This window comes from Nannobrachium achirus, assembly GCF_963921795.1.
Source record: "Nannobrachium achirus genome assembly, chromosome: 2".
Classification (NCBI taxonomy): Eukaryota; Metazoa; Chordata; class Actinopteri; order Myctophiformes; family Myctophidae; genus Nannobrachium; species Nannobrachium achirus.
The window spans coordinates 43,167,269-43,188,088 of NC_137811.1; the positions used below are offsets into that span (position 1 = coordinate 43,167,269).

Consider the following 20,820-nt stretch of genomic DNA (forward strand, 5'->3'; position numbering starts at 1 on the left):
TAAAGTTACTTTCCATCCCTCATATACTGTGTGCACAGTGCACACCCCATAACCCACACACTGCACATCATTTCGGAGCTCATATCTTTGAACGGGTAAGGACTAGTTTGCTATAATTGCTAAATAACTAAGTATTAAACTAAAGTTTTCAAATAATCAGTCAAAGTAAAATATTTACCTCTGAGATGTACTGAAAACTGGAAATACTCCAGTAAAGTAAAAACTAAATACCTCAAAATGATACTTAAAGTAGGCCTACAGTTGGCCTACTTGTACTTAGTTACTTATTTACAACATTGAGCGCGCGTCCAGCCCAGACACAGTCCCAGACTCGGGAGCGCGCCTGGGAAGGGGCGGGGCTGTGGTGTAGGAATCACCGCAGCTCACAGAGAGAGAGAGAGAGAGAGGAGGGATGAGAAACTTATCCCGGATATTTACCTTCTACCTGCTGGTCCGTAGGAGGGACGCGCCCCGCCGAGAGGTCGATCTGATCTGGCGAGGAAATGCTCCACTTCAGGACGACTGAAGGTACTTCTTATGCATCTCTACACTTCTATCTTCTATCTAAAGCTGCATAACATAACATGATCACAGGCCACGCCGTAGTAGTGTGTCGGGCTTTTTAAAAGAAAGTTTGCGAATGGTGTGTCAGTGTGTGACAGTGTTGTTGTTCCAGAGAGAGTCCTTCTTTGGGTGAGGCTGAGAGAAGTTTAGGTTGTCAACAGGTTTCCTTGATCGCGCAGTAGAACAAAGTACAAGAGAGGTCATAATATAACAAGACAACAGAGCTCAATCTCCATGTTGTCGATAGGCTGTATACTGTGTCAGCTCAAGGCTTTATACTTTGGAATAGGCCTGGCTGGCTGGCTGGCGTATTCCTCTTGTTTACGTTTGGGAGAGTAGACGAGGTTAAAGGTTGGTCATCTAGCTGTCTCTGGTGGGTGTCATAAGCCTTTGGGCTTTCTTGGGTTTAAATCCTATCAGTTGACCTTGTATATGAAGTTCAGATACAAGTTAAGATTCTGAACTGTACTGTCCTGTGCTTTTCCTATGCGAACTTCTAATAAAGTATTCAATCAATCAATCAATCAATCAATCAATCAATCAATAGAAAACAATCATTGCCTTGCTTTAATACTCTAAATGTAATCCTCGTGTTCATACATTTATGATGGTTTTAACTTAACATTTATACAAATTAAAGCTTATATTGCATTCTTCTGTCACCTACAACATCCCTTTGAAAAGAAAATTGTGAATGGAGCTGAACTCTACGTTTAAAAATAGCATTCACATCACATTCATTATGGGTTGGCCAGCGAGAGTTTTAGCATGGAAAACAACAAGCAATGAATGCAACAGAGAACAGGTCCGTTTAATATATTCTGAGAGTGGCACTGTGCTCAAACATTAACTTACACATTGTGTATCTTTGACAAGGCAGGCCATTCTGTGTGGGTTGAATTCATCTGTAAACCAAGAAACAGGACACACACACACACACACACACACACACACACACACACATTCTTGTGTGTTACCCATTCTTAAGCATGGGTAACTATTGGCTTTGAGCCAGTAAAGGAACTATGAGTGCAATGTGCATGTGAGAGTGCATGCATGCATGCTCGTGCACACCTCTATGGTGCGCGGCTAGCCGGCTACACACACACACACACAAACACACACACATACACATGCATGTACTGTATCATATGTGTTGTTTTGTATGTGAGACCTACGTGTGTGTGTGTGTGTGTGTGTGTGTGTGTGTGTGTGTGTGTGTGTGTGTGTGTGTGTGTGTGTGTGTGTGTGTGTGCATACATTGTCCATAGTAGCAGGTCTTAGATCGTGCAAAATGGGCGTGCTGCTGAACTCAGAGAATATTTAACATTCTTATCATTCAGCTCCTGCACAGGGCGGAGAGACACTGGGGGAGAACGGGAGGGAAAAGAGAGCGAGAGGACATGTTCAGACTCAAGCCAAATAATAATGGATTGCACAAACAGACGCTCGCCTCGCATACATACACGTCACGTCTAACACACACACACACACACACACACTCACACACACACACACACACACACACACACACACACACACACACACAGTCGCTCCCTCGCATTCACGGTGCATTACTCACTGTGGCCTGATACTGATTCAGGCACACACATTACTCACCACCCGATGTCATCCTCACGGGAAGACAACAGCCTGGAAAAACCTGACTATATACTGTATACGTGTGTGTGTGTGTGTGTGTGTGTGTGTGTGTGTTTCCACTCCAGGTCCCCACTCAGTGATGAGCTGAGGCCAGGGTGTTTGTCTTGAGAGGGAGGCCGAGTTACCGTGGTAACCGACATGCCAAAACCTGACTTACTCTGCCTGGTTCAGCTGCTGGACGGCACCATCGAGACATTTAGAGTCAGCGTGAGTAAGAACACACGCGCGTGCATGCATATGCACACACGCCACACGCACACTCCCAGACGCCCACGGACTCACGGCCTGGCTGCAACTCATTTCCATTGACTACATTCATTTCCTAACCTGCACCTCTGCATGCAGCCTCACTTTACACAGCCTTTACTTCAGTCTTTGCAAAGAGTTTGTCTACACACACACACACACACACACACACACACACACACACACACACACACACACACACACACACACACACACACACACAGGATCATATGATGGTCCTATCTGTCTCTGTGCAGTGCTAATGATTGTAGTGTCAGTGGATGACATGGCGAGACTCCTCTTTCGCCTCTCCATTGATCCGGCCTCCTGTTTGTTCAGCACAGTGCCCTTGGTTCGATGGACTTCTTCTCTTTCAGAATCGTTGCTTTGCGTTATTTTTATAAGCCGAGCGGAGCCTTTCACATATGGGAGGCCTCCATCATCATGCCAACCATGCATGCATGAGCTTACCTCAGCATGCAGGCATTCTCTCCGAGAATGTAAGTCACTGTATTGCTTTCCAGGGCAGCACCTCCTAATAAACCTCTGCCATTCTAAGGATAGTTCGAATATAAGGTCAGAGAAACTACTGTGGCTGTCCTATATGAGACTCCTCGTATCGCATGTTGCCAATGCTCGCTGCATTCATTGACACATATCCATATCTGAGCCATAGAGTAAGCTACAGCACTTTAAACTTAAAGCCTGTGTTATACATAGTACATACACGCTCAGGTATGCTATACAGTACTCATGCTAGGAGATGGAAACGTGATCTGTTAGCAGCCCCACATATCCACTCAGGTGCATGGTTTCATTTGAGTCGTGTTCTGAACAAGAAACGCAAGAAAAGAAGCGTATTAATTCACAAAATCAAGGCAAGCAAAGGTTTCGGCAATCATGTCCTTCATTGATGTAAATATTACATTTGACTGTGTCAGCACCTGGAGCAGTGTTTCCTAAACAGTGGGGTGGAGCGCAAAAGTGGGACTTGAAATGTCATAATGGTGGTGCAGGTAGAAGACAACAAGACAAGTCCTCTTTGTTAATTCATCCAACACTGAGAGTTTTTAACCCATTTAGGATGGCAACCCCTTTTGGGGTTTGTGTTGCTATGTAGCCTACAGTATATGCAGTTTTGCATTGGTCAGGATTTAGAAGGCGTTTTTAAATGGGTTAAACAAAACTCATTTAACTTAAATGAATAATCCCTACCACGACTGATTGATTCAATACTTTATTAGAGGTTTGCTTAGGAAAAGGTACAGGACAGTACAGTTCACTGATATAAGGTCAACTAGACCACAAGAGCTTTAGATTGGGGTCCCTTTGTACTCAATTCATACAACGTCAGACTCTCTCTCTCTCTCTCTCTCTCTCTCTCTCTCTCTCTCTCTCTCTCTCTCTCTCCCCCTCTCACAGCGTATGCAGAGCACATTGCTTTCATTTTATTTAAAAAATAATAACAATAAACTATTTGTATAGCACCTTTCATGTCATGAAATGAGCTCAAAGTGCTTTACAGAGCAAGAATAAAGCAAAGTGCTTTACAGTAAAAGTACAAATAACTTAATAAAGCAAAAAGGAAAGCAGGAGCATAATACTGTATATAATCATTTACTGTGGTGTCTTTTAACCGTTGTGTTGACCAATTTTCCTATCTAATATATCTAATATAATTTAACCTAAACTGAGGGTCAGAGGAATTCTGTTATTGAACGGTGTTATGTTTAATATTCAGTGTAAAAAGGTTTTAGACCATTTGAGAAAGTCTCACTTTTGACGTTGTGTTCCCTGGTTTTCCAGAAACAGGATGAAGGTGTGGTTCTGTTAGATCTGGTCTTCAATCACCTCGGCTTGCTAGAGAGACAGCTTTTTAGTCTACAGATCCGAGAATCCAGCACGGCAATTGTCTCCATCAAAGCCAGCACACACTCTCCGGTGAGCTGGCAACCTTGGCTGTGATTGTAATTATTGTATTATAGATGTTCTGTACTTTGAATGACCCTGTGTTCCTCTTTCAGAGATGGTTAGAGCCTGAAAAGCCATTGAAGAAGCAGCTGAAAGGTATCTGATTTGAATGATGTGCCTTTGTGCAATTCTATCTGACTATTACATGTCATTTTTCTTATCTATAAAACATAATGTTTTTTCCTCCTATGCAGGGCTTGTCTCTCCCTTCTATCTTAATTTCAGAGTACGATACTTCATCTCTGACCCCAACTCTCTGCAACATGAACAGACCAGGTGAATATGAATGTTTAGTCTAGTGATATCAAAAGTGAATTGAGTGGTTTCCCCCTGTTTGATGTATATCATTTTGACATTTTTATAATAATCAGTGCTTTGCCTTAAAGGAGTAGTTCACCCCAAAAATGACCTTTTTTCTATTGATTAGTCATGCCATGGAGACTTGAGTTCAATAATATTTTTTGTTTTTTGTCGCATTCCTAAGACAAAAATTCAAATAAAATAAAATACAAATTGCCCTGACGGTTTCCCCAACCAGTGCCATGCATCCGGATCCCCATCTGGAATTAGTGGGTGTAAATTTACTATAATCACATTTTTGTCTTAGGAATGCGGCAAATACAAAAAGATATTATTGAACTCAAGTCTCTATGGTAATCAATAGAAATACCAGGTTATGACAAATGCTCTAGTTGTGTGTCAGTATCAGTTGTTAATGGGAGTGAACAGCGAGTTGTTTGACACAGACGTTATGTGAGTGGGCTGTTTGAAGTAGTTTGGGTTGCATGAGTTCCTCTTATCTCGTCTCTGTAGGCACCTGTACTTCCTCCAGATCAGGTGTGACATCAGGGAAGGAAGGTTAGTGGAGCACCATGGGAACACACGTGTCCATTTGAGCATACGCTAATCGCACACACAAGCAAACAAAAACACCTATCCCCTTGTGATGCAGAGTTTCCAGTGAGTGGTGTAGCAATTACAATGTGTAATCATAGAGTCTGATTGCAGGTTGCAGTGCCCGCTGAGTGCAGCTGTGGTGCTGGCGTCGTACGCTGTTCAGTGTAAGTCACCGTTGCATTTTCATTCAACCGTAGAGAAACGAATGACTCATGGCTTCATTGCTGTCATGCGAGTAATTGTTCCCGCATGTAAGCAAACAATTAGCTGCACCTCTCATGTAGGACCCTACACAGTAAAATCCTCAGTGTTAAATTCCCGGGTCGGTCAGAGTTAAATTATAACTGAAGCTTGTATTATGTTGACAACTGTGGGTTGACAAAATGGGTCTGATTATGTACCCTACACAGTAGGGCATTCACGAATAGTGATTTTTAGTATTCAAATTATTCGACCTCAAAGTATTCGAATAGTCGAATATTCGACAGGACTGGCCAAACTGTTAAATATGAAGTAAGCAAGAGGCGAACATTGTGAAAATAGCCGATCTACATGCTCACAACGCCTCGCAACGCGAGGCGTTGTGAGCATGTAGATCTGCTATTTTCACAATATTTATATGTGGAACCGAGTCACATTAAAAGTAATAGCTACAATTCCAAATGCTTGTCAGGGTGGGGGGTCCCCAGTTCAAATATGTTTATTTTTGGGAGTCACAGCCTAAAAAGGTTTGAGAAGCCCTGGTATAGAGCATTAACAAATTCATCCACCAGGGGCTATGACAACTCATTCTTATGACTTCCTATCTAGCCAAGTTTTATAAACTATATATTTTTTAAAGAGAAAACAATAAAAAAAAAGCGAATATTCGACTTTGGTGAACAACGTCGAATAGTGACTTTGATATTCGAATATTTGGTGAATGCGCTACTACACAGTAAAATCCTCAGTGTTAAATTCCCGGGTCGGTCAGAGTTGAATTAACTGAAGCTTTTATTATGTTGACAACTGTGGGTTGACAAATGGGTTTTATTTTCTGCGTAACATTTTGGACTCTTCTCACCATCCCCTGTAGCGGAGCTGCGGGACCACATGCCATCTTATCTCCCTGGTTACCTGTCCAAGTGCCACTTCATCCCAGAGCAGGACAACGACTTCCTGTCCCGAGTGGAAGATCTGCATCCACAGCACAAGTACTGCAAAGGAATCTGCACCTTTTATAGTCTGAAATTCAAGACTGCTTTCTGCTCGTTTTGCACAGCACGTTCTCTACGGTTGGTATTGATGCCCCTGCCGTCTCCTCTGTGTGTTTCCCAGGGGACTGAAGCAGAGCGAGGCAGAGTTATGTTTCCTCAACACGGCACGAACGCTGGAGCTGTACGGAGTGGAGCTGCATTCTGCCACGGTAGCCACCTCTCTTAGTTGGCTGTACACTTGTTCCTGGATAATATATTATCTGAATAATAACATTTTCACCCGGGGGATTTTGTCTTGAGATCAGAATTCTGAACGCAGTGTTAACCAGACCACCTCCCGATGAGGTCTGGGCAGATGTGATCGCATTCCGATTGCAATACGTGCTTTGTGTGTTTACACCTTGCATTACCATATGTTTTTCCATATCCAGATACTAAAAGATCACATCTACATTACTTTCTTATATTCATTTATTTTCTGTCTGCTTTAACTTGTTGGTCCTTGGTTTCATTCATCACGTTCCCTCTCTCTCGCTCTCATCACTCTTACTCAGGACTCCAATAATGCCCCCCTCTTGGTCGGTTTGGCTTCAAGTGGTGTAGCTATGTTCTGCAATATGATTTGCTCCAGTTTCTTCCCCTGGTGAGTGATGATGACAGCTGTGCAGTCATGTGATGGGTTGTCCCCACTCCTCAGCCTAGTTTTCTGACCCATTAAACCCTCTCATCGCCATTATCATGCAGGGGGAACATCATCAAGATTTCCTTCAAGAGGAAACGCTTTCTCATTCACCTCAAACGGAAACACGTGAGTCTAGTATTCCTGTGTCTTCGGCTTCGGTCCCATGTCACCTTTGAAAGAGAATTCTGTGAATTGTATTGTACTGTCTGTCCTCTGTGATTTGCAGGGGGAGACCCAGGATTGCATTGTGTCTCTGGCTTTGCCCTGTCCCAAGACTTGTAAGAATCTTTGGAGGTCCTGCGTGGATCACCATTCCTTCTTCAGCGCTAACCGGACAGCCAGGAGCCCAAAGCACAACACCACAACAACAACAACAACAACAACAATTCAGTCCTACAGCAAGCTGATCACACAGCACCTGGGCCTGGGAAACAGTAAAAATGAAACGTGAGTGTGTGCACAGTCACATGTAGTCCAGTGCTGGAAAAAGTATTCACATTCTTTACTTAAGTAAAAGTATCAATACTGCAATGTAGAAATACTTCGTTACAAATAAAAGTCTGGAATTCAAAATGTACTTAAATAAAAGTATAAAAGTATTGGCATCAATAAGTACTTAAAGTACCAAAAGTAAAAGTACAAAATGTTTGACAGATCTACAAGCCCACAACGCGTCGCGGCTATCTTCAAATAGCCATAGTATAAACTAAAAGGCTTAAGTGGTTTATGTATGTTTTATAATATTATAATTTATATCTGCAAAGTAACTACGGTATATAAATGTTACAGTCTTTCTATTCCTCTCCCCTTGATATGTAGTGGTCCGGTGTGTCGGCGAGTGGTGGGAGGGATGGTGTGGAACCCGGTCCTTCGAAGGTCTGTTTCAGCTGAGCACCTGGAGACCAAGAGTCTGCCATCTAGATCCCCTCCGACCACACCCAACTGGTATGATCTGTTTATAACTGTGACTGCGTCTTAACACATCGGGTGCCCAGGATTATCTATCTATAAATGCGAGAAGTCTCTGCGTGTCTGTCTGTCTGTAATCCGCGTATCTCGAGAACCGTTCGTCCCACCGGCTTCAGATTCGGCACGCGCGTTCCCCGGCGCGGAGTGCAGTGCCGGGCCTCGACCCGACCCGACGCGCGGTTTTCCTGAACCGGCGCGAAATGTTCGGAATCTCCTTATGCGGCGCTGATTGTTGACATCAGGCTGTTCCGGAGGAAATCGGCGCAAGCACTGACTCATTGTGACATCACTTCATAAAAGGCTCTGACATCACGTACGCCACATGAGTCAATGGGCATAAATGGACACAGGCAAACAGATGGTCAAAACGGGTCCTATGACAACAGGTATAATAGGGTTTTGAATTAAAGGGGGAACCGGCACTGTGTCTGCAACACAGTCGGAGGCACAGACAGATACAGAGATCTCCATAATGGGCATAAAGGGACACAGACAAACAGATACAGAGATCTCCATATGGGCATAAAATGGATGCAGACAGACTTATAACTCCATATATGGGCATAAATGGACACACGCAAACAGATGGTCAAAACAGATCCTATGACAACAGGATAATGGGGTTTGCATTAAAGGGCGGGGCATTCATTTCCTATTTACACTAGACGCTCGGCCGCCCATCTCCATATATGGGCATAAAATGGACGTAGACAGACAGATATCTCCGTATATGGGCATAAATGGACACACGCAAACAGATTGTCAAAACAGATCCTATGACAACAGGTATAATGGGGTTTGCATTAAAGGGCGGGGCATTCCCTATTTACATTGTTCCCGAGTTGGCCAGGGCGCCCGGGCGGCTGAGCTTCTAGTAAGATTTAATTGGCAGTTGGCATGGAAACCCGCCATTTTACCTCTTTCTGCAGCTCCATGGAAAAAGTAATCCGAGTCAATGTAATCCGAGCATGTCTGTTTTTTTTTTTTTTTCACAATAGTATTTTCTTTCACTCAAGACAGAAAAATTACAATCGCGGGCATTAGTGCTTTTGTAACGGCCGGTAGAGAAGGCCGCGTTTTAAACATGAACGTGATTTAAAAGTTAGATTAGAAGATAAATGCACTTTTGTGCTACGAGGGAACAGAATTTCCCGGTCACGTGATACCCCGTCGCATTTTGGGAATTGGAGTGACACACAGAGACGTCAAAGAGTTCGAGTTGGCACTCCGAAGTGGAACCAGAACTTTCCTGAACCTATTTTTATGGTTCTGGTTTTGTTTTTGTTTTCACTATTTTATGAGCATTGTTTTCAATGGAGAGAGAGGCAGGATTTAACATGGTAGTCTATGGAGAACCGGTTTCCGTTTTCTGTCCAGACCGGATGCACTTTGTCCCGGGCACTTAGGCACCTTGTCGCGGTTTATATACCGCTAAATATATTTTTTTCTGTTAGTATGAAAAAGTCCACCTCATGTCCGTCCGTCAGTCACGCTGTATCTCACTCACATGAGTCTGTGGTTTGTCACTGATTGCCTGCACCCACCTGTTGTATAACACGCAGTTTAACACGCCGCTGATTGTCTGAGCTCTGTCAGCTGTGGCGATCCTCTCGCTCTCACATGTGTCTATGTGTGTGTGTGCCGTATTTAGAAGCTCTGTTGTTTGTAACCTGGCGGCCGCTTCGTGCCATTGGGCGTCTTACTTGTAATATTCTTTTTAAATATGAAATATAAGAGATATCTCGCCAATCTCGTCAGTGGCAGCCAGGACCGATCTCTATTGACCATATTCACCAGGCGGCCATGTTTGAAATTTGCAATGAAAACTGTACCTACACCGGCTGGCAACTGGGTGGCATTTCATTATTAACTTAATGGCAAGATGGCCGCCGTGTGAATATCTTGTCAATCTCGTCACGTGGCAGTCAATTAGTTAGTAGGACAACCTTTCAACCGGTCAGGGTCTTCGTCAGGTCTGAGAAGACAAACACAAGTCTGTGGATCTTTTTTCTTTTTCATGCTTTCAGATATTTGGATGTGCGTGCTCTACCTTGGACTGCACATGTAAACCCTCTTGGACAGAACATGTACAAACACACAAGCATAACGTTGTTGTCGGGTGGAAAACTTGTATGTCCAAAACTGTTTGTTTTGTATTTATCATTGTTAAAATGATTTAAACTAGTGAAAACAGCCGATCTACAAGCAAGGCGTTGTGTGCTTGTAGATCGGCTGAAGTTTATGGTCTCCATGGCAGGCGGAGTCCCCGCGTTCGACATGGCATCCGCAAGCCCCGCCCCTCCTCGGCGGAGCTGACCAATGATCTGAAAGACATGTCAGAGGGGGAGGATGTGTTCTACACGTACCGGGCCTCCGTCACCAGCAGCAGAGACAGTGAGGGGGACAGTTCTCCACAGCGGTCAGTATTAGGAAGACAACACACTTGCTTAATTCTTACCCTATCATACGATGGTGTCACGCAACACAAATAGAGGATCTACAAGCTCACAATGTAAGGTGTTGTGAGCTTGTTGATTGCTTTTTTGTAAGTATAAATCTCTTCCAATCTAACCAACAATTTGACTCTGTTTACTTTACACCAGTCTCTCTGGCACACACAGCCAAACACTGGAGGAAGGTTCGTCACAAGTTGATGACATCAGCACGGGAGAAGAGGACAGCGAGCCCAGTTTACACTACAGGGACAAGGTCAGTTATCTGATCACCCTCATGGTGTGTGTGTGTGTGTGTGCACATGCTGTATGCATGCTTGTGTTGCATCCCAACCCATATTTTGTATATATGACGCTATGGACTAAGACAAGGGTCTTTTCAGGCCATGGACCCTATTAGCTGAGAGAGAGCTGAAGCAGGGACCGCCATTATGAGTTGCAGAACTATTTTACAAATTAATTAATTAATTAATTATTAGTTGTTTGACAGCACTATCATCAGTGTTGTTTGTTTGTTTGCACATTATCTTTTCTATTAATATGTTGGATTCATGTTAAGGTGTATTTTCAGACGTTTAACCATTTAGTAAAACTTGACCCATGGCTCTGTACCTTGTCTGCTCTTTTTGCACCAAACCATTAAAAATAGCAGATCCTCAAGCCCACTTTTGGTTCTGCTATTTTCAGCAAATGTTCCTCTACAGAATAGTGATGCTAGGATTCAAATGGTTAAAAAAAAGGTTTCTATCACACAAAGATTTGGAAGACCCCCTGTAGTAACTCTGAGGACCCCCTAGGGGTCCTGTAACCCCTGTTGGAGACCCATGGACTAAGGAATAGACTGGAAATATGTGTAGATATGGGTAACCGACCGTTAGTATTTTTCATTAGTTTCTGCTTTTATTATTCATTATGAAGAATTATCTTCCTGCATCTATGTTTGTAGGGGGCACCAGGAGACGGTGATCTGTTGTTAATACGCATTGCCCCCGATCCGGAAGGCAAGTTTGGCTTCAATGTTAAAGTGAGTCTCTCTTGCTCTCAAACACATACACACAACGCACGCAGAAACGTTTTGAGTAATATGTGTTTGTCTCCCTCACTCTTGCTTCATTTCATCTTTCCAAACTCCTTCCAGGGTGGGGTGGATCAGAAGATGCCTCTAGCCATATCCCACGTTAAACCTGACTCACCTGTAAGAACCGACTCAGAGCTATTTGTGTTTGACTATGTGGTTGTGTTGCGTTAACTTGTGATGAAATGTAAACAAAGCATCGATGGATCGATGGATGGCTAGAAGGATGGTTTTATTACTTTGTTTCTCAAATATTTTCATGTCAAGAACCCCCAGATTAATATTTATTTGGCTTCTGACCACCATCTGAAAAGGTTTTGTGCCAGGGACCTGCATGAACTTTGTCAAAATTATTCTGAATAATAGCCAAAGTATAATAGGCTTCAAGTGGTTTTGCTTTGAGTGAGCGTGTGTACGTATGTTTCCAGGCAGGGCGATGTGAACCCAAGCTGCTAGAGGGAGACCTGGTGGTCCTCATCAACGGTCGAGACATTTCAGAGCACACGCACGACCAGGTGGTCATGTTCATACGAGCCAGCAGAGAGTCACATTCCAGAGAACTGGACTTGCTCATCAGACGTAAAGGTGTGTAGGACCTTTCTGGAGTTTGCATGTTCTCCCTGTGTCCCCTAAGGTAGGTACGCTCACAAAAAACATGCAGTAATCCTGTTCTTTATATCGATGCAGGGGAAAGGAACTGGTTGGAATTATGTGTTCCTTCCACACGCTATGTCCAACCGGGGAAACTCCCCCGTTAGGTGATAAGAAGCAGCCTGCACTCACTCCTCATGCATTGAAGAAAGCATGAGCTCACTTCAGAGCTTTCCCCAGATTGGCGATTAGGGCCCAGGATTACAGTTTAGGCAATTGGCACTGGGTGAAAAATGGGTTACAAAATAGTGGTATAAAGAAAAAAGAAAGGGTGTGTGGGATCATGTGCACTTTTGAATGCGTGTATGCACCTTATTGTCACTGTTGGGCCGAAACCTTATATCTACATATTTAAACATTTCATGTTACACTACAGTGTCTCACAAAAGTAGCACAAATAGCCCATCTACAAGCTCACAAGGCGTTGTGAGATTGTAGATTGGCAAATGTATCTTTAGAAGTGAACGTGGTTAAGTGTGTCTGTGTGTGGGTTTTATAAATATTTAACAAATGAAAAGTATTAAAAAGTGTTTGTGACTAAATAATAAGGTAATAATAATAATAATAATAAGAGCAATTGGAACACAGGTTCTTTTTTCCATTTCATGAAAAGTAAACTTTTGGACATAACAAGGTTTATACCTGACAGCAACGTTATGTTGTACTGTAGGTCCTGGGCGTGTGGCACCTGTGCTGCAGTTTCCTCCCGCCCTAACACTGACTGGCCAATCGCAGGGAGACAAGCCACAGTCGCCTGGCCAGTCAGAGCGTGTCAGTACATTGGAGGACTCAATGAAACAGCTGGAGAGAGGAATACCGTCAGGAACGCTCTCCTTCCACTTTGAGGTATGTGGACACAAGGACACACACACACACACACATACACACACACACACACACACACACACACACACACACACACACACACACACACACACACACACACACACACACACACACACACACACACACACACACACACACAGGTCGTATATTAGAGGGAACACAGATAGCTACTGTAATAGAATGACAAAGACCAGAAATGGTTGCATTTCTATTATACTTTAAGCAGGATTTAATAACTCACAGTCACACTCACTTATTTGGGATGCCTTTTTAAGTGCTGGTTTGGGAACAGATGTTGGCCCTAATCTGCTAGATGCTGAATGTTTTTTAATGTGTGATTTGTGTGTATTCTTTTTTGTAATGTGTATTATGTGCATGTGTATGTATTGCAGAACCTTTACAGGCGGAAACCTGGCCTGTCACTAACCTGTGCTCGACTCTCTGAGAACATGGACAAGAACAGATATAAAGATGTTCTGCCATGTGAGTCATGTCTTTTCTCTTTGTCTGTCAGCCTGTCTGTCTGTATCTACATGTATTTCCACCAACACATTAGGGATGGGACCATAATCGTTAATAACACTCACAGTAATCGTATTGTGGAGATTTAAATTTATGGTGAAATTATCCTCTGTCATGCACTGGGATCAATTCACCTTTTATTTGCCGAGCTGCATATCCGGTACCATTCAAACGGCCTGTAAATAACGTACTTGATACAGACTTTTTTGGAGCTGTGTGAAGCACAGGCTCCCTATACGTGGCCGTGTGGGTCTGTCTGTGTGTGTGTGTGTGTGTGTATGTAGCCTGAACTTCCTAAACTTCGGCACGCCACTAGTCCCACAGTTTTGCCACCACACACTCGCGCCATATGTCAAATCGACCGGCTTACTCGGGAATCGTGGGCTATTACTTTTCTAAGAGAAAGGTTCTATAGTTTAATTGAAATTAATTTATTAGTGAATTAATTTTCCCCATTGACTTATAATGGGAATTGCAAAAACTCACATTCAATTATTTGTCTCTCGCAAACCATAGGGGCTAGAGTTTCAAGACTTGGAGAGGAGGTTCATAATGATTTCAAGGATTAAATAAAAGAAAATTGTGTCATTTGGCCGCATGGTGGCGCCATAACACCCCACTTTACGTTTTGGCCTGTAACTCTTGAACCGTAGGTCGGAAAATTAAAAATATTTTTTCCCTGGATTCCTTGGGTCATGACGCATCTCCCCATATAGGCCACGCCCATTTGCGCCATGATAGATTTTCCGCCATCTTGAATTTTCTCCAAAACACACTTTTTGCTCCTTTTCCTACATATTTTCTTCAAATGTCACAAAAATCGGTACACATGATCCACACACACACACACACACACACACACACACACACACACACACACACACACACACACACAGCTCCACTTCACACGGGTGTGATTTTTTTTTTTCACTCTACCAAATCTCTTTGCAAGAAAGTAGCCGTTCTACAAGCTCACAACACGTCACAACGTAGATTAGCTATTTTTTTGGGCAAATGTTCCGCCCCTGGATAATGGATGTTAATCACAATTTCTTTGGTCACAATAATCGTGACATGACATTTTCATATGGTCCCATCCCTACACATTCCCCAACCCCACAGCGTGCTGTATTACCTTGGATAACCTTAGTCCAACAGTACAGTATAGTACTTCCCTGTGGTGCGTCATGAAAATGTAACTGCCCAAACCATCAACAACTGTACAACTGTCTACCTCCTCTCTCCTTTCAGATGACACTACCAGGGTGGTTCTGCAGGACCAAGAGGACTACATCAATGCCAGCCACATCACGGTATGACGCAATCATCTCTTTTTGTCCCACTGCGTCATCTCATGTATATACTGTATACAGTATATATACTCAACCCTGTATATATACTGTAATGTGTATAGCATCAGTGGTGGAAAAAGTATCAATACTGCAATATAGAAATACTCTGTTACAAGTAGAAGTACGGAATTAATGGAGTAAAAGTATAAAAGTACTGGGATCAAGTAAAAAAAATGTTTGAAAATAGCCACTGTATGAAATAAGGCTAAAGTGGTTTATGTATGTTTTATAATATAATTATATCTGCAAAGTAACTAGTAACTAAAGTTTTCAAATAAATGTAGTGGAGTAAAAGTACAATATTTGGTTCCGAGATGTAGTGGAGTAGAAGTAAAAGTATTGGAAATTGGACATACTCAAGTAAAATACAAATACCTCAAAATTGTACTTGAGTACATTACTTAAGTAAATGTACTTAGTTACTTTATATCACTGCTGATATGCAATCATCTCTTTTTGTCCCATGGCGTCATCTCGTATATATCGTCACTGTCGGGCAGAAACCTTGTATCTCCAAGTTTCAAATTTGTATGTTTTTTCGCAAAGTAAAGTCCTGCTTTATCATACAAGATTGTCGCACAAAACTAGGGAAAATAGCAGCTCTACAAGCACACAACGCCTCGCGGTGTTGTGTGCTTGTAGATCGGCTAATCCTTTTTAAAATGATCAATACAAAACGAATGATTTTGGACATACAAGGTTTCCACCCGACAACGACGATATACTGTACTGTATATATACTCAACCCTGTGTGTGTTAGCGAGAGCAAGTCTATCTGTCTGTCTGTCTGTGTGTGTGTCTGTCTCGTAGATGGCGCCCCCAGTGTCTGGTGTGTGTTTGCGTTACATTGCCGCTCAGGGTCCTCTACCACAGACCTGCACTCACTTCTGGCAGAGTGTGTGGGAGCAACAGACACACACCATCATTATGCTTACTACTCTCACAGAGAGGGGACGGGTACATGCATACCTCATCTATAACACACAATATCCATTGTTCCTGTGATCGTTGTCGTGCCAACATTGCTACATGATGTATCGTGTTTAATTAGATTTTTTAATTACAGTTATTACTAGGTTTGCGAGCGGTTTAGTTTTCCTACAAAAATAATCAATGGCGGCAGCTGTTTGCAATCAACAGGATTTCACAGACTACAGCGCAGCTGAATGCGGAGCCTGATTTATAATTCATTACATGCCAGTGTTGCGTGCTGAAGATGGCCGATCTACAAGCTCACAACCTGTCGCGTCTCAATGTGCTGTGAGCTCGTGAGCAATTTTTGACACGTGACACACAATCGTACGATGAGTATGAATTAAGCATAAGGTGTGAGCAGGATGCCGATGAGATGTATTCTTTGCACACAAGATGCATTCACACGTGGAATCATTCAATGAAGCTGCCTCCGTGTCGGCTTGCCTGTTGCTTGGTAACCAGATGCTCTCATTAATTGATTAAGGAGACAATCTCTACTTGCCGGCAAACGCACACACACCAAGAAAAAAATTGAAACTGATATGTATAATCGAGAAGAAAGTATTTCTTCCCCCCGTTGATATCGATGAATTGACCTGTAGTGTACTTCTTTGTACAATGGTGCCAAGCTCACAGCGCATCACAGTGCTTGTAGATCTGTTATCTTTTGTGTTTATTTATTTATTAAATAATTGTTCATTAATCGTAATCAAGGAAAAAGTTTGAAACAAAGTTTGAAATCGTAATATTGATTTGATGTCTGAAGTCATATATCACCCAGCCCTAATTGAAAATCATTTTACATCCTGTTCCTTTCCTGTTCCTGAGAGAAGTGGTTAAAATGCATTGTCGAAACTTGAGTTTAATTTCCTGAGAGCCTCCAGGTAGCAGCGATGTGTTATATTATTACTGTATGTGACTAATGGCCCGTGTCAGAAATAATGTTCTTTATGGATGATGTCATACACTTTCAGACTAAGTGTCACCAGTACTGGCCGCATCCCCCAGAAGTGAGAGATTATGGGTACTTGAGGGTGAGCTGTCACTCGGAGGAATGTAACTTGGCCTACGTCACACGACAGTTCACCCTGACACACACACAGGTACGGTAGCTACCTGCTTCAGCTAAATGCAAAAGAGCACCCCCGCTTTCAATAACCCTGACACGACAAAAGCCATGTAGTGTATGCATGACTCCAGTCATGCAACATGGGGGTTTCTGTTTCTATGTTCTGTGGCATGTACAGTGATTTATGCCATATGTCACATAACAGAGCTCACCGCAGGCAACACATACTCTGGACAAAACTAACTCTAGTCTGCATATAATCTCTTCCTGTGTGTGTGTGTGTGTGTGTGTGTGTGTGTGTGTGTGTGTGTGTGTGTGTGTGTGTGTGTGTGTGTGTGTGTGTGTGTGTGTGTGTGTGTGTGTGTGTGTGTGTGTGTGTGTGTGTGTGTGTGAGAGAGAGAAAAATGGGCTTAACTTCAGGCTCATGGATGGGGTGTGAGGGGCCTGAGGGCAATAGATATTTGTGCGTACCGTATGTGAGCGTCTTCCATGTGACCGTGGTATATTATGTGATCAAACAGAGCTGTTTGCCTTAATAGATTACATGGTGAACACAGGTAAATAAAGACAGTATGGAGTCACACACAAACACAAGCACTCTCTCTAATCTACCGCTGTGCGCGCCCATCTGTTCTCCTGGCTGAGTCAGTTCATCCCTGCATGCAGTCACAGGCCACTCGCCCGGCACAATTCCTGAACACAGCCACACTCCTCCTTTTGGATTTCACTTTCCCCCCTCTCTCTTATTCTTTCTCCGTCTTCTATTTGGTCTTTCTTCAACCATATCCCCTTCCAAAATAAATGTACAGGTCACCTGTTGGTTTGTCCTCCCCCACCTGTTCTTCCCTTCGGCCGCCGCTTTTGTAATTTCTTTGTAGTTATGTACTGTAGGTCCTCTCTCATGTGTAATCAGTTTTCTCAACTTTAAATGTGCACAGTTTTAAATGCATGCTTCCTAACACTATCTTCCTCACCCTCTGTACGTGTGTGTGTGTGTGTGTGTGTGTGTGTGTGTGTGTGTGTGTGTGTGTGTGTGTGTGTGTGTGTGTGTGTGTGTGTGTGTGTGTGTGTGTGTGTGTGTGTGTGTGTGTGTGTGTGTGTGTGTGTGTGTGTGTGTGTGTGTGTGTGTGTGTGTGTAGCGGGGTGAGGAGCGGGCAGTCACTCATCTCCAGTACGTAGCGTGGCCGGACCACGGCGTACCAGATGACCCTTCTGACTTCCTACTGTTTGTCAGCTGTGTTCGAGAAAGGAGAAGAGGAGAGGAGCCACTTATGGTACACTGCAGGTAAAACATACACACACACTCGCCAAAACATCATTAATTTATGTACTGTGGACAACTGAACATTGTAATTGTTTTCCCCTTTGCTCTAAATGTTGACTTCAGTGCCGGGATTGGACGCACAGGTGTTCTTATCACCATGGAGACGGCGCTGACTCTGTTGGAGGAGGGTCGGCCGGTGTTCCCCCTGGATATTGTCAGAACGCTGAGAGACCAACGAGCCATGATGGTCCAGACCACGGTACAGAGACACGTCACGTCACAGCTAGCCTTCACGCTGGATTAGCTCACTACTTGTTTGTCAAGGGCACACGCAGCTGCTTTTGACATGTAGCTGGTCCCATGTCATGTTTTATATCATGATTTCTCTGGGGAGGAAGTCCTTGAGGCAGTTGGTTATTGATTTTTTCCTTTATTGAGAGGGAGCAGTGTTCCACTGCGCCAGTAGAAGTTGCTTTGTGTGCAAATGAATTAGTTGCCTCTACTACTACTACTACTACTACTTATTTTATTATTATTATTATTATTATTGTTATTATTATTTAATGGTTATAGTACAAATTTAGGCCTGGGATTCTCAAATCTTGTGTCAAGGATCACACAAGAAAAGAAATGTACTCTTGAAACAGATAACACCAGAACTAATTAAAGCGTGTGCAGTCAATGCAATTCTCATGTTCGAGTTATACTCATATGATGGTGTTGCTCGCATTAAAAAAAAGCTCTGCAGATCTGCTGTTTTCAGCAGACATACAGTAGGCCTATAGTAAAGTATAATAAGGTTTTAACCATTCAACCCCTTAGTTGACTGGAGTCCCCCAAGGGTCTGTACTTCCCTTTTAATCCCTGTACACCTAATTTCGTAAGATCTGCGATTTGCCTGAATGTTCGCCTATTCTCTCCAGATGTGCGCCTATTTATGACATAGCCACACACGCACGCGCGCGCACATACACACACACACACACACACACACACACAGTTTGTAAATGTACACACATAGCGATACACAACACAAACAAGGTTGGGTTGTGAAATTTTGTTCAGTTTTGGGGATCCATGGTGTAGAGACTTAAAGGACACTATTACACTAATGATGTGCATCTGGCTATACTATATTGTCTCTGTGTCTGTCAGTCTATGGCCGGCATACTGTAACTTGGAAAGTGTCAGACCCAATGGCCTCAAACTTGCCGTGTGTGTCTCCTATGACCCTGAGGTGTGCAGTGCCGAATGGTCATGTGGTTGTACGGTTTCTGAGAACCGAAAACCACAAATGTCTGTATCTACCAGGCCGTGGGTCTGAGGATGATGCAAATTCTCGCAAAGGTTTCACCTCATTTGAGATGGATAGTGCAGAAGTCATTCCCAACTAATTGTGTCCGGTGTAGGAGTGCATGTCACAGTCTGTCAAAGTAAGAGACAGTTCAGGGTAATTTAGAAGCATGTGAACATTCAGGTTGTCCACCTCTGTAGATTATGTGTCACTTTCACCCTAGAGTCCCAATTGTGGGCTTGTCAATATATATATAGTGAAAAGATTCAAAAAAGCTTGTTTTGAGCTTGTAAATTAGTTATTTTCATTGTTATTTTTAAATGGGGCTCAAGTGGTTAAAGGCAACGATGGCAACAATGAGTGATGCAGTGTATTGTTGCGTTAACTAACAGCACATTGTCTTGTGTTTCAGTGTCAGTTCCAGTTTGTGTGTGAGGCCATACTGCGAGTCTACAAAGAAAAGCAAGATGGCTCTGAAGCCCCGGCATAGAAGACCACATCATCAACACTGCTAACTAATTACAGCAGCACCAGAACACAACACATACACTCACTAGCCCAGCCTCATTCTATGGAGGGTATTACCTGCTCTAACTCGAAGGATTCCAGAATATGGGACCAATGCTTAGGCTGAATATAATAGAACAGCTGGCCCACAGCTCTGCAAGTGCAATCTGCATGGCATATACTGTAAGCCAGTGGCTCCTGTACCTCTCTGGCCTTAGTTTTTTTTGTTGTTGTTGTGGGCTATTGGTGCATTAAGAGGTTTGGGTCCCACAGAGACTGCTGGAAGACTGATGTGAGCTGCTGCTCCTCTCTGTCCCAGAGGCCACTACTTATCACTTTATCACACTAAAGCCACGTTGTCCTCCACAGAGGTGTGTGTGTGCCTTGGACTGATGTTTTACTGGATCACACAGGGCAACAGAACTGTGCCTGGAGCGTTGTCTATAGCTTATCTGAGACTAGAGAGCGTTGCAGGTTTTATATCACCAACAACAGGTTGGCTCACATTAGAACTGCCGGTGGGAACACTGAACCTTCTCTTGTCCTAATCACTCTTAAATTATTGAGACACTGAATAAACACTGATTTATACTGATGGGTCATTTGTTTGTTTTTATAATAGTCA

General features: G+C 43.1%; 2 protein-coding genes across 3 annotated transcripts in view; one reads left to right on the forward strand and one right to left on the reverse strand.

Annotated features, from left to right (window-relative positions):
* Positions 1-20,820, reverse strand: part of LOC308298554 (sialic acid-binding Ig-like lectin 15) — a gene marked incomplete at both ends in the record, with an annotated part of 432,712 nt that overhangs the window by 73,331 nt on the left and 338,561 nt on the right. The window lies entirely within an intron of this gene.
* On the forward strand, positions 395-20,790 carry ptpn3 (protein tyrosine phosphatase non-receptor type 3). Of its 2 annotated transcripts, none has more exons than XM_080751191.1 (26): positions 395-528; positions 2,292-2,433; positions 4,279-4,413; positions 4,497-4,539; positions 4,638-4,719; positions 5,257-5,301; positions 5,452-5,504; positions 6,416-6,533; positions 6,658-6,745; positions 7,091-7,179; positions 7,281-7,344; positions 7,445-7,665; positions 8,038-8,163; positions 10,445-10,606; positions 10,791-10,896; positions 11,587-11,664; positions 11,779-11,835; positions 12,144-12,300; positions 13,037-13,212; positions 13,605-13,695; positions 14,986-15,047; positions 15,897-16,043; positions 17,036-17,164; positions 18,270-18,415; positions 18,518-18,653; positions 20,101-20,790. In XM_080751191.1, the coding sequence occupies exons 2-26, from the start codon at positions 2,365-2,367 to the stop codon at positions 20,176-20,178; spliced, it is 2,658 nt and encodes an 885-aa protein (XP_080607317.1). In that variant the 5' UTR covers positions 395-528; positions 2,292-2,364; the 3' UTR covers positions 20,179-20,790. The 2 variants fall into 2 exon arrangements, with proteins under 2 accessions (XP_080607317.1, XP_080607318.1); XM_080751192.1 differs by having other exon boundaries at positions 4,285-4,413.

Coding starts and splice junctions, on each gene's coding strand:
- ptpn3 (XM_080751191.1), top strand. CDS start 2,365: ATGCCAAAACCTGACTTACTCTGCCTGGTTCAGCTGCTGGACGGCACC. Junction 4,540..4,637: donor ATTGAAGAAGCAGCTGAAAG/GTATCTGATTTG, acceptor CCTCCTATGCAG/GGCTTGTCTCTCCCTTCTAT. Junction 11,836..12,143: donor ACGTTAAACCTGACTCACCT/GTAAGAACCGAC, acceptor GTATGTTTCCAG/GCAGGGCGATGTGAACCCAA.